This window comes from Gouania willdenowi, unplaced genomic scaffold, assembly GCF_900634775.1.
Source record: "Gouania willdenowi unplaced genomic scaffold, fGouWil2.1 scaffold_269_arrow_ctg1, whole genome shotgun sequence".
NCBI classification, from domain to species: domain Eukaryota; kingdom Metazoa; phylum Chordata; class Actinopteri; order Blenniiformes; family Gobiesocidae; genus Gouania; species Gouania willdenowi.
In genome coordinates this window covers 973,059-985,960 of record NW_021145026.1, presented here as the reverse complement: position 1 = coordinate 985,960, position 12,902 = coordinate 973,059, and the positions used below count along the sequence as shown (strand labels likewise).

Here is a 12,902-nt window from a genome sequence, read left to right as displayed (position 1 = left end):
TTAAGTGCGATGCTATGAGTGAAGAATAGATTGTTTTAAGTGATTTGGTATGTAGGATTTGTTGAAGCTTCCATAGGATGTAACTGCTTTTGGCCACTTTGTTTTTAACTATTTGTATATGTTTTTTCCAGGTCAGCTTGTCGTCCATCCACACTCCAAGTACCCTGTAAGATATGTTATAGTCTGTGTGGTTTTTATTACTTTATTAGTTATAGTTAAATGATTAAACGATAGTTAGAATATGAAATTATCCATGATTAACTGTGTGTGTGTGTGTGTGTGTGTGTGTGTGTGTGTGTGTGTGTGTGTGTGTGTGTGTGTGTGTGTGTGTGTGTGTGTGTGTGTGTGTGTGTGTGTGTGTGTGTGTGTGTTTGCAAAACATATCCATTGTCCACCATAGCTGGTTTAAACTAGTTTGGGCCAGTGTGGGGGTATGTGACCCACTGCATGGACATATGAGCCTTTTTCTCCCCCAAAGTTTTCGTGTTACCATATATGGTATTAAGCCTGCACCCAGAGCGCTGTTGCACAGCCCTCTGGGTGTGGTCTATGTTTTCTATAATAAATACCTGGTTCTGAGGCATCACCATCAGAGCAATCCAACTTATATCGGACTTTTGTGTCTCTTTTTGTTGGGTTTTTCTCCGAGCTGCAGCTCGCACCTCTCTGCCTCTGGTCGCCTTTTAAGTCAGATAGTGTTTTTCTCCCTGAGTTGTGATTGCAACGGTCTTAACGTATTTAGACCCAACATTCACATTTTAGCAACGGTCTTAACGTATTTAGACCTAACATACACTGGTGCCGAAACCCGGGACCTTACATCTTTTCGTCTGGATCGGTGCGGGCGCAACCGGACCATTAGTAAAACTGCCGGCACCCCCTCCTTTGCAGGGGTGGTCACAGCTTGTTCCAGCACCGACCCGGACGGGGAGTGACGGGTCCCACGAACCAGGGAGAACACTGACGAGGTGAGAAGCTGTTTCTTTTCACCATAGTACCCGTGACGTACAACGGGGAGTGAAGACCGTGGTGGGTGACGTAAAACTCACACGGCGTGGTAAAGGGACAGAGAGCAGACGGGAGTTGTTGTGTGTTGTTTCTTTGTGTGTTGTTTCTTTGTGGTGTTTCTTTGTTGTAACGGTGTCTGTAAATCCCGTGCTGAGAACATGGGTAACGCGCAGCGTAAAGCATTGATGGAAAATAATGATGTGAAATTCATGCAGAGAAAGTATCCCGGTAGTTGTTGCTATCTAGAAGATTGGTACAAAAATTGTGGGTTTGCAGGGAAATTATCAGACGAAGCTGGAATAGAAAAAGTGTCCATCTGGTGTAAAGGAAAAAGAGTGAAGGCATTAAAAAAGTTACGTCCTAAGCAGGCTGAGTTAATAGCAGACCACTTAAGAGTAGTGTGTATCTGGAAGGATGCTATGAGTATCAGGAAAACACAGATAGAGAAAGGTGAAGAGAGAAGGAAACAGAAAGTGTTAGCTGCAGCTAAAATACAGCCTTTTGATGAGACCGTGTGTGTACCGCGTAGAGTTGAGGAGACAAATCAGCAACAGAATGGAGCCGCAGGGGGTTTACAAGAGGGGGGAGCAGTTGCAGGACAAGAAACAAAGGGACCTGTGACTAGGGCAGCTAAACAAAAGTCAAAACAGATGAAAGAAAGTGTTAACAGTGAGGAGGATGAGCAATATCACATAGCGGGGATGGAGGAAAATCTATATCCAATTTTACCCATGATAGAGGTAGCTAACCCTCGTGCAGGAGAATTCCTAAACCCACAGGATCCATTACAGGGTACACATCCCCCACAGCTGTTGTTGTTTCGGCCATGGACGGAGCAGGAAGCATTAGATGCCTGTAGGGGCGTATGCGATGTTGAGAAGGACCCGACTGCTTATGCTGAACAAGTATGTGGGTTGATTGAGACATGGCATTTAAATGGACTGGAGGTGGAAAAGGTTTTAAAACTAACACTTAGACACCGATATCCAGTAGTGGTGGGCGGTTTCACGGGGAGACAAGTTAACCGTCAGCCCCTAGCACATAACTCTAATGAGCTGCGACAGCAGGTTGAAGCACTGATGCAAAGAGTTAGGGCGACTTACACAAAACCTCCAAGCCACGAAGAAATAAGTGCGTGTCGTCAGAAATCAGACGAGACGCCAATGGAATATCGTGCCCGTTTAGAAACGGTTTTTAGGACTAATAGCGGGCTTCCTCATTCTCCGCTGGTGGATAATCCATACCAAATACAGCTAAAAATGTGGTTAATTAGTGGTTTGTTGCCAAACGTGTCAGATTTCATAAAAGCAAACTGTGTCACACACCGCACCCTCACTGTTCCAGAGCTAATGGAATGGGCCGAACATGCTTATGAAGTCACTGAAAGAAAGAAAACAAAAACTGAGTCAGCTAATGTTAATGTATTGGCTGAGGCCATGGCTGCAGCTCTAATGAGCGAACGCTCAGGGTTTAAAAGACAGGGAAAAAAGCCATATCGTACTAGAACGCCTGATGAGGAATAAAGCCTGTAATTAATGATTTACTGACTGCAGGCGTGTTACAGGAACATGACTCAGCTGAATGCAGCACCCCCATCTTCCCTGTAAAAAAGCCACAGGGGGGCTGGAGGATGGTACATGATTTAAGAGCAGTAAATCAGGCTGTTAAATCACGAGCTCCAAATGTACCAGGCCCACACACATTGTTAAATGAATTACAACCTCATCAAAAATGGTTCACTGTAATTGATTTAAGTAATGCATTTTTCTCCATTCCTTTTCATAGTACAGCGCAGGGATGGTTTGGATTCACATAAAACAAAATGGGTGACTGAAGGTGCTGTTAAAAATGACTCTGGAGTATTTATGTTAAATGACAAGCCGTGTTTGCCTAGATGTATGTTTGACGTCGTTGCTAGAATGAGCCATGGGTTGGCCCATGTCTCAACAGGAGGGATGGTAGATATAGTCAAACAGTCATTTCATATACCACTAGGACTCCAAACCCATTTTAAAAACTTTTGTCGTCAGTGTATCATCTGTTGTCGTCATAATCCTCAGGGTAATGTTAGGCCCCCTCGGGGTAAAATTCACAGATGCTGAAATTGTTGAAGCTAATACACTGCCTAGTCTCTCTTTACCTGTTTCAGATCCCCTTCGTCCTGGTGATTGGGTCCTCATCAAGGTGATTAAGAGAAAACACTGGTGTACTCCACGGTGGGACGGCCCTTACACAGTTCTGCTAACCACACCAACTGCATTTAAGATAGCTGAAAGACAGACGTGGATACACCAATCACACGGGAAAAAGGTACAGAAACCCACCACAGCAGGTGATACACCCTAGTAACACAGAGATGGATCTGTTGTTCCTCCTCCTCCTCGTGGGATCCCAGGAAGTGCTAGCAGGGGCTCTAAGCTCACCTTGGTATGATTACATAGGTAGATGCCCCGGGGGCTTTAACCTCGTTATGTGCATACCACAAATACCGGACATTTTAAGTGACGTTACAATTCCACTAGAGGCTCTGGCTAATAAAGGCTACACACCATGGAAACATGGTAAGGACTATGTAAATTATGAATGGTACATGCAAGTCCGGGGAGCAGACCAATCATGGTCTACTCATGGTTGGTCTGAGGTACTCCTCCATACAAGCTACACCCCTATTACCTGGCCCCTCACACCATCTACACGTACCGTTACAGCGGCATATCTGTCATTGCGAAAAACAATTGTTCAGAAACAAAAAATCCTACTCCTAACCGTTAACACCACCGCGGTACCTCCGTCTTGTTTGCTTATGGGATTCGGCCCTGACGTACAAGGGACAGATCCCATCTTTTGGGTGGATATTTGTATTACACCTCCGGCCACTCCCATTGTAGTTAAACCACGCATGGACATAGTGTTAACACCTGAGGTTAGACAGAATATACGAGTTATAAATGCAAAACCTATGCCAACAGAAGAACCTGACTCGTTACTCGCATTACTGTCTGAACAGAATAATCACGTCCATCATCGTCTGCGCGCTAATTCTTGGTACCGTATGGTAGAACTATCTGCACGAACAGTAACTAATGATAGTTGCTATGTTTGCTCACATCTGCCGCATGCTGTAAAATCCCCAACTTTGTTGTCTGCGTCCCTTCCAGTCCCTGACTCAAAGAAAGTACTAGAATGTTTACAAAATAAGTCCGCGACCCCGTGCCCTCCTGTTCTACCAGTGCTAAAGACCCTCGAACCCCTAGGTCAGGCTGCTAAACACCTAAACACGAATGATGTCCCTTGTGGTAATTATACTCACTGCTATCCTTTATGCGTACGATTTAATGGTCCACCAACTAACACCAAAGGTCTACCATCGGTAGACATAAACCATTGTGCTACCGTTCGGAACGTCAGTACGGTTGTCCCAATGTTTGCTAGAGACGGTGTTTGGTTGAAGTGCGGTGATAAAGTTTATCCTTCCCCTCCAATTAATATGTCAGCCGTTTGTGTACCAGTAGCAGTCACAGATGGGTCTTTCATAGTTCATATGACAATGCCTAGTCGTTCTCGTCGTGAGATTATAACCTTCACACCTCATGATGCAATATGGGGCTCAGATGTCCCTCCCGAACATAGATATTGGTCAACTAGTCAAAAAGTCGTTCATGCTCTTTTCCCTAATATAGGCGTGGGTAAGAATTCCCTTATGGTAGAGACCCTTCAATACCGCTTTCACATGCTTCTTAATGCATCTTTAGCTGTTAATAACAAAATGAATGCTAGAACAGCGGCCACCGCGCAAATGGCTATTCAGAACCGTATGGCTTTAGATACGATTTTAGCTTCCACAGGTGGTGTGTGTGCTATGGTGGGTGCTACCTGCTGTACATACATACCTAATAACTCCTCGGAGTCCATCGAAGACGCCCTGCAAACACTCCGCAACCTGGAAGGTGCCATGTCAGCTGACGAGTCCAATGTCCATTCATCCGGGTGGGACTGGCTGTTCCAAGGCTCCTGGTTCCAATTCCTGCTACGTCTGGGTCTCCCTCTTCTGGCTGTGCTGCTGGTCGTTGGTCTTGCCTGCTGTTGCATCGTCCCCTGTGTGAAGAAAGGCATAGACAACATGATCATCGGTGCTATGCAGGTCCAGGCTTCCCCAGAGTACCAACTCCATGTTATGGGTCTCTCCCCATCTGCCCCATTGATGGACTAAGACCCTGCCACACCTTCCCATCATCACAGTGAGCGGTAAAGGTTCACTGCTACTGGAGGGTTATGTGCTGGTAACCTCTGACCCTCCCTTACCAACTCCAAACACACACTGAGACCTAAAGCCCTATCTTCAACACCATGGTTTTGGGTCATCAGTTGTACATACACCCTGAACTGTCTCCAGATCACCGTGGATCAGAATCGATGTTCGCCCCAGCAGGGGGGGACGGTGGGGAATTTTTCCCGTACTAGCTGTCGGGTTTTCGCCCCACCTCACGGTGGTCATCCCTGTTGTTTTGGTCCTATGATGGCACCGGGTAAACCTGTGAAGACGCCCGTCTGCTTGATGTTTTCCAAACCCACAACAGGGCGGATATGTAAGATATGTTATAGTCTGTGTGGTTTTTATTACTTTATTAGTTATAGTTAAATGATTAAACGATAGTTAGAATATGAAATTATCCATGATTAACTGTGTGTGTGTGTGTGTGTGTGTGTGTGTGTGTGTGTGTGTGTGTGTGTGTGTGTGTGTGTGTGTGTGTGTGTGTGTGTGTGTGTGTGTGTGTGTGTGTTTGCAAAACATATCCATTGTCCACCATAGCTGGTTTAAACTAGTTTGGGCCAGTGTGGGGGTATGTGACCCACTGCATGGACATATGAGCCTTTTTCTCCCCCAAAGTTTTCGTGTTACCATATATGGTATTAAGCCTGCACCCAGAGCGCTGTTGCACAGCCCTCTGGGTGTGGTCTATGTTTTCTATAATAAATACCTGGTTCTGAGGCATCACCATCAGAGCAATCCAACTTATATCGGACTTTTGTGTCTCTTTTTGTTGGGTTTTTCTCCGAGCTGCAGCTCGCACCTCTCTGCCTCTGGTCGCCTTTTAAGTCAGATAGTGTTTTTCTCCCTGAGTTGTGATTGCAACGGTCTTAACGTATTTAGACCCAACATTCACATTTTAGCAACGGTCTTAACGTATTTAGACCTAACATACCCTATATTCTTTTACTTGTTCTATTATTTCCTTGTTTAGTTTCAGTCTTATATCTCCTGTTTTTTTTCTCTTTCCAAAGTTAATGAATTTTGTTTTACTGACGTTTAGGGATAGTTTATTTACATCTAACCATGTTTGAATTTTTAATAGTTCTTCATTTGTTGACTCTATTAGAGTGTTAATGTCTTTACCTGAGCATAGGATGGTTGTGTCATCTGCAAACAATGTTAGTTTTAGGCAATTAGTGACTTTGAAAATGTCGTTTATGTATAGAATGAACAGTTTTGGCCCCAAAATTGAACCCTGTGGAACACCACATTGTATGGTTTGGCATTTTGATGTATGTTCTTCAAAGTCAACATATTGTCTTCTATTTGTCATATAGCTTTTAATCCATTTTAAGGCGTTGCGCTTTATTCCGTAATTTTGAAGTTTTTCTTCTAGAATATCATGATTAATTGTGTCAAAGGCTTTTTTTAGGTCCAGAAAAATTCCAAATACAAATAGTTTTTTTTCTAATGCTTCTCTTATATTCTCCGTGATGTCAATTATAGCCATTGCTGTTGAACGTCCTTTTCTAAATCCATATTGTCCTTCATGTAGTATATTATTGTCTTCTATAAATTTGTCGAGTCTGTTCATGAACAGTTTTTCCAGAATTTTTGACAGTTGTGGTAATATTGATATAGGTCGATAATTAGTGAAATTACATTTTTCTCCACCCTTGTAAATCGGTCTGATTTTTGCAATTTTCATTTTTTCTGGGAATACCCCATTCTTGAATGATAGATTACTTATATATGTTAGTGGCGGGGTTATTTCAGCTGTTATGGTTTTTATTAGACTCAGTTAGATTATTAACGTCTCTGGATTTTTTTGAGGTACTGGTAGTGATTATTCTGTCCACCTCTGCTTCTGTTACTTCTTCGAGTACAAGATACTTATCAATGTCTTTCTTCTCATTGTCAAAATGGTTCCATTTAAGTGTTGGGTGTTTATTTATCTCTTTCTCTATGTCTTTTCCAGTATTTATGAAAAAACTGTTGAGTTCTTGTGCTATTATGTTTTTATTGTGTTCTTTTACATTGTTTATTATAAAATGGTCTGCATTTTTTTTTGTTATGTTATTTATTATTTTCCACAATTTTTTTGTTTTTGTTTTTATTCTCTTTTAATTGTTTTTCATAATATTCCCTTTTTTTTTCTCTAAGTAAATTATTAACTTTGTTTCTGTATTTTTTATAACGTATTTCTGCTTTTAATGTTTTTTCTGTTATATATTTTTTATATAGTATGTTTTTCTTTTTGCATACGTTGGCTATTTTCTTATTAATCCATGGTACATTGTTTATTTTACTTTTGGTTGTTATTTGTTTCAAAGGGCAGCATTTATCGTATATTGTCGTTATTGTGTCTGTAAATGTGTCATATGCTACGTTCACGTCTTCTTCCTTGAAGACACTTTCCCACGTCTGTCTTTTTATCTGTTGTTTAAAGTTTTCTAATTGTTTTTCTCCTTCCAGTCTCCTGTATGTCTGTGTGTTATGATTTTCACGGTTCTTCTTCTCTTTTGCGTTTAGTATCATAAATATTGGTAAATGATCAGAGATGTCATTTATTAATATACCACTCTTTACATCTGTGTTTTGTATGTTTGTGAAGATGTTATCTATCAGTGTTGAGCTGTGTTTATTAATTCTGGTTGGTTGCGTTATGAGAGGTTTTAATCCATTTGTGTACATGCAATTGGCAAAGTCTTCAATGTGTGTATTTTTTAAAGGATTTAAAATGTTTATATTGAAGTCTCCACATATCAGTAATCTCTTATTTTTAATTTCTTCTATCATTTTGGTTAGTTTCTCATTAAATATGTCTATTTTACAGTCAGGTGCACAATACAAACAGCAGATTATTATCTTACGTCCCTCTGGACTTGTAATTTTCACTGTTATACATTCCATTACTTCTTCCACAGTTAAACTCAAAGACTCTATTATCTCCATATCTATATTTTCTTTTATGAATAGTGCTACCCCTCCTCCTGGCTTATGTAATCTGTTCTTATAGACAAATTTATATCCTTTTATCATAAAATCCATGCCTTTTTTTTCATTCATCCAAGTTTCTGATAGTGCTATTATGTCAAACCTATACAATGTAGAGATGTAATCCTTAATGTCTTCAAAATTTGCATACATACTGCGACAATTACAGTGAACAAGTGACAGACCTTTTTCGTTCTTATTTTCCACTTTGAAGTCATTCTCTGTGTAGTAATGGCAGTTCGTGTATTGTTTCCAGTGTGAAAAGTTGTTTGGGTCCACTTCGTCTACTTGATTAATCTCCCGTTGTTGATGTTGATGATGTTGCGGATGATTTTTAGTGATTCTGTCCATATCCATGACCTTTATCAGTGTTCTTGACTTTTAGGCACCTCATTCGTATTTTTCCAGGTCTTCCATCCTTTGGACTAGAACGGGTTTTCCATTTTCTCCTCCTGGAGGTGTGATGTAAATCCTGCAGCCTCTGGTCCAGTTTTTCACAATTTTTCCTCCTTTCTTCAGTTGGCGTGCTTTCCATGCGATACTTGCATTCTGCTTCGTCAGGTTCTCGTTCATAAACACCATCGTTCCGGCCAGTTTTCTTCCTTGTTTCATTATTTCAGCTTTATATTTCACGTTGGTGAATGTAATTTTCACATCTCTGGTGTCTTTGCGTTTTGGCAGCAGCTGGCAGTAGTTGATGTTGTCTGGGTTCACTTCAATGCCTTTCGAGTCCAGGTAATCAATCACCTGTTCTTCAATCGATTTTTCGTCTTCGCTGGTCAGATCCTCTGTTTGTCTTGTTGCACTGGCGTAGCTCCTTGGCCTTATCTTTAGGCCCGTGATGATGACATCCTTTTCTCTTTCTTTTCTTTCCAGTTCTTCAACCCTCGCATCCAATGTTTTTATCTTTTCTGCATTCTTTACATTTTCTTCTTTCAGTACCTTGACATCATTCTCCAGTATTTTCAATGATTTCTCCAAGGCATTCGTCATGTTCTCCATCTTCGTAGATAGTTCTTGTCTTAAGGACATGAGATCCTGTCTCATCTCCTGTTTCATCTCCTTAATCATTTCTTTAAGCTCTTCTTTGAATAGCTTAAAGTTCTCTTCCATTTTTGGTGGCATGTCTGGGCCCAGTTTTCTCTCTTCAGATGCAGCTGGTCGCTGCTCGCTGGTAGTCAAGGTCGCGTTATCAGACGGGAGTATAGCTTTCCCGGAGAGAGCTCTGAAAACACGTCTTTCTCCCTTCCTTGGCTCAGGAAGAATGATGTATTGCTGTCTTAAAAAAATACGATTGCACTTCTTGTAGTTTGACCTTTGACAGCCTGTGGTTTTATCATAGATTGGTATTAATTAATACAATTGCAATGTTTTAATTTTAGTGGTTATTAACATTCAGAGCTAGAAATGCAATGATTTATTTCAGTTTTTGGTCAATAATTCACATTTTGGTTCATTCCTCATTTTTTGACTTGATAACTTGTGTCAGAGAAAATATTAAAATGTAATTTCATAAGATATATTTATATATTTATGTATGAACACAATCCTCACTGATTGGTTCCTCCTCCTCTGATCTTCTCTCTCATTCCTTCATCAGCTCCTCATAGTTCTCCATCAGCCTCTCCTCACTCCTCACTACCTTCTTATCTCTGTCCTTCATCCCTCTAACCTGTCCCAGTCCTCCTCCTTTAGTGTCCCACCTCTCACACCTTCATCACATTCCTCTGATACAGCTCTCTGTCACACATGTGATGGGGATTGATGTGAACATGTGATGAGCTGCTGTGATGTGTCTCACCTCAGAGTGTTCAGTCTCTGAGAGAGCAGCTTCACTGCTGAGTCTCCTGGATGGTTGTAGCTCAGGTCCAGCTCTCTCACACTGGAAGAGTAGGAGCTCAAAGCTGCTGCCAGAGAAGCCCCGCCCACCTCTGTGATGACACAACCTGACAGACTGGAATCAGAAAAACATCCACAACTCAGGAAACAAGTTAGGAGACGAGGAACAGGACAATGTTGATGGATCATGTGATCCACTGACCTGAGAGAGTCCAGTTTACAGTGAGGACTCTTCAGTCCTTCACACAGCAGCTTCACTCCTGAATCCTGCAGATCATTGTTACTCAGGTCCAGATGTTTCACACTGGAGGACTGAGAGCTGAGGACTGAGGACAGAGCTGCACAGCTTCTCTCTGAGAGACGACAGGAACTCAACCTGATGAAGAATCAGAGAAACCTTACAGATGTTTGTCTGTGACAGAATTAAAGACATGTTCTAAAGTCACATACTTAACTTTCTTGGAGGCTTTGATCACTGGGAGCAGCTTCAGAAAAGCTACCTCTGAAGGAGAGAATCTTTTCAGGTCAAAGACATCCAGATGTTCTTGTGATGACAGTAAAATGAAGACCAGAGCTGACCACTGAGCAGGAGACAGTTTCTTTGTGGAGAGACTTCCTGATCTCATGTACTGTTGGATCTGCTCCAGCAGAGAGCGATCATTCACTTCATTCAGACAGTGGAACAGGTTGATGCTTCTCTCTGTGGACAAACTATTTCTCAGCTTCTTCTTGATGTATTTAACTGTTCTTTGATTGGTCTGTGAGTAACTTCCTGTCTGTGTCAGCAGGCCTTGTAGGAGCCTCTGATTGATCGGCAGTGAAAGACCCAGCAGGAAGCGGAGGAACAAGTCCAAGTGTCCACTTGGACTCTGTAAGGCCTCGTCCACAGCACTCTGATGGAGAAGGTTAAAGTCAGGCTGACCTCCACTATGGGTAAGGTTTAGTGGTTTATGTTCCAGCAGGTTGACTTTAGAGCTGATGAAGGTCTGATGGACGTGAAGAGCAGCCAGAAACTCCTGAAGGCTCAGGTGGATGAAGGTGAACACCTTGTCCTGGTACAGGCTGGTCTCCTCTCTGAAGACCTGTGTGAACACTCCTGAGCACACTGAGGCTGCTCTGAGGTCCATGCCACACTCTGTCAGGTCACTCTCATAGAAGATCAGCTTTCCTTTCTGCAGCTGCTCAAAAGCCAGTTTTCCCAGAGACTCCATCATCTCCCTGCTCTGTGGACTCCAGTGTGGATCTGTGGCAGCTCCTCCATCAAACTTCACCATCTTGACTTTGTTCTGAAGGACCACATAGTGGCTGTAGATCTGAGTCAGAGTCCTGGGCAGCTCTCCCTTCTCTCTGCTCTTCAACACGTCCTCCAGAACTGTAGCAGTGATCCAGCAGAAGAGCGGGATGTTGCACATGATATGGAGACTACGACACGTCCTGATGTGGAACATGATCCTGCTGACCTGCTCCTCATCTGTGAACCTCCTCCTGAAGTACTCCTTCTTCTGAGGGTCAGTGAACCCTCTGACCTCTGTCACCATGTCCACAAACTCAGGAGGGATCTGATTGGCTGCTGCAGGCCGTGTGGTTATCCAGAGACGAGCTGATGGAAGCAGTTCTCCTCTGATGAGGTTTATCAGCAGAACCTCCACTGAGGTGGACTCTGAGACATCAGTCAGGGTCTGAGTGCTGAGGAAGTCCAGAGGGAGCCGACACTCATCCAGACCATCCAAAATGAACAAAACCAGGAAGTCCTGGAAGCTGCAGATTCCTGCTTCATTGCTTCCAGAGAAGAAGTGATCAACAAGTCCCACCAAGCTGAAGCTCCTCCCCCTCAGCACGTTCAGCTCTCTGAAGGTCAGTGGGAATGTGAAGTGGACTTCCTGCTGGGCTTTGTCTTCAGCCCAGTCCACAGTAAACTTGTGTGTTAAGAGTGTTTTCCCAATGCCAGCCACGCCCTTTGTCATCACTGTCCTGATTGGTCGAGGTCTTCCAGGAGGGGCTTTAAAGAGCTCTTCTAGTGTGATGGCTCTTTCTGCTGTTTCTGATCTCCTGGATGATGTTTCTATCTGCATGACCTCGTGTTCCTGGTTGACCTCTCCACCCCCTCCCTCTGTGATGTAGAGCTCTGTGAAGATCTCCTTCAGGAGGGTTGGACATCCTGCTTTAGCCACGCCCTCAGACACACACTGGAACTTCTTCTTCAGCTTGGACTTCAGCTCACGTTGGTATCGATGAGCCTTTGTTCCTGAATGAAGCCAACCTAATGTTAGAATGGAGAAGTCAGAGCAGGTTTGAACATTGGAGATCAAGGTGTGTGATGTTCTCAGTCTGGATGGTTCCTCAGATTAAATGTGACTGATTGAATCGTGCTTTGAAAAAGAAAAGCCAGCTTTGTGCCCTTAATGTGATGTTCCTCACAGTGAAGATGTTCACATGCTCTTACTGCTCTGCAGATGCTCAGCCAGCTCCTCCTGCTTCATCCTCTTCAGGAAATACAGTGTGATGTTCAGAAAGGCCTCCCTGCTCCTCCTCTGCTCCTCATCTTCACCCTCCATCTGACTCTCTGAGCACTCTGGATCATCTCCATCTACAATCTTCTGCATGTGTTTGAGTTCAGCTTTAACAAAGCTGATGATGTTGTCCTCCAGCAGCTGGAACACAAACACATTAAAGGTGATGAGTGAAGGTCTGCTCCAATCGTGTGTGTGTGTGTGTGTGTGTGTGTGTGTGTGTGTGTGTGTGTGTGTGTGTGTGTGTGTGTGTGTGTACAGTGATCACAGGCTGACACAGGTTTAGTGTCTTTGTA

The 12,902-nt window shown here is 43.0% G+C and overlaps 2 protein-coding genes across 2 annotated transcripts in view; one reads left to right on the top strand and one right to left on the bottom strand.

Annotated features, from left to right (window-relative positions):
* Window positions 1-12,590, bottom strand: part of LOC114459152 (NACHT, LRR and PYD domains-containing protein 12-like) — a 32,905-nt gene extending 20,315 nt beyond the window's left edge. Inside the window, exons 1-3 of the mRNA XM_028441508.1 lie at window positions 12,540-12,590; window positions 10,570-12,356; window positions 10,299-10,384 (exon numbers count right to left, since the gene is read on the bottom strand). Of these exons, the coding sequence (XP_028297309.1) occupies window positions 10,299-10,384; window positions 10,570-12,356; window positions 12,540-12,576 (1,910 nt within the window). The 5' untranslated portion in view covers window positions 12,577-12,590. The remainder of the gene's footprint in view (window positions 1-10,298; window positions 10,385-10,569; window positions 12,357-12,539) is intronic.
* On the top strand, window positions 711-5,709 carry LOC114459135 (uncharacterized). Its single transcript, XM_028441488.1, has 2 exons — window positions 711-968; window positions 3,158-5,709. The coding sequence occupies exon 2, from the start codon at window positions 3,365-3,367 to the stop codon at window positions 5,216-5,218; it is 1,854 nt and encodes a 617-aa protein (XP_028297289.1). The 5' UTR covers window positions 711-968; window positions 3,158-3,364; the 3' UTR covers window positions 5,219-5,709.
* Window positions 12,591-12,902: the final 312 nt, after the last annotated feature.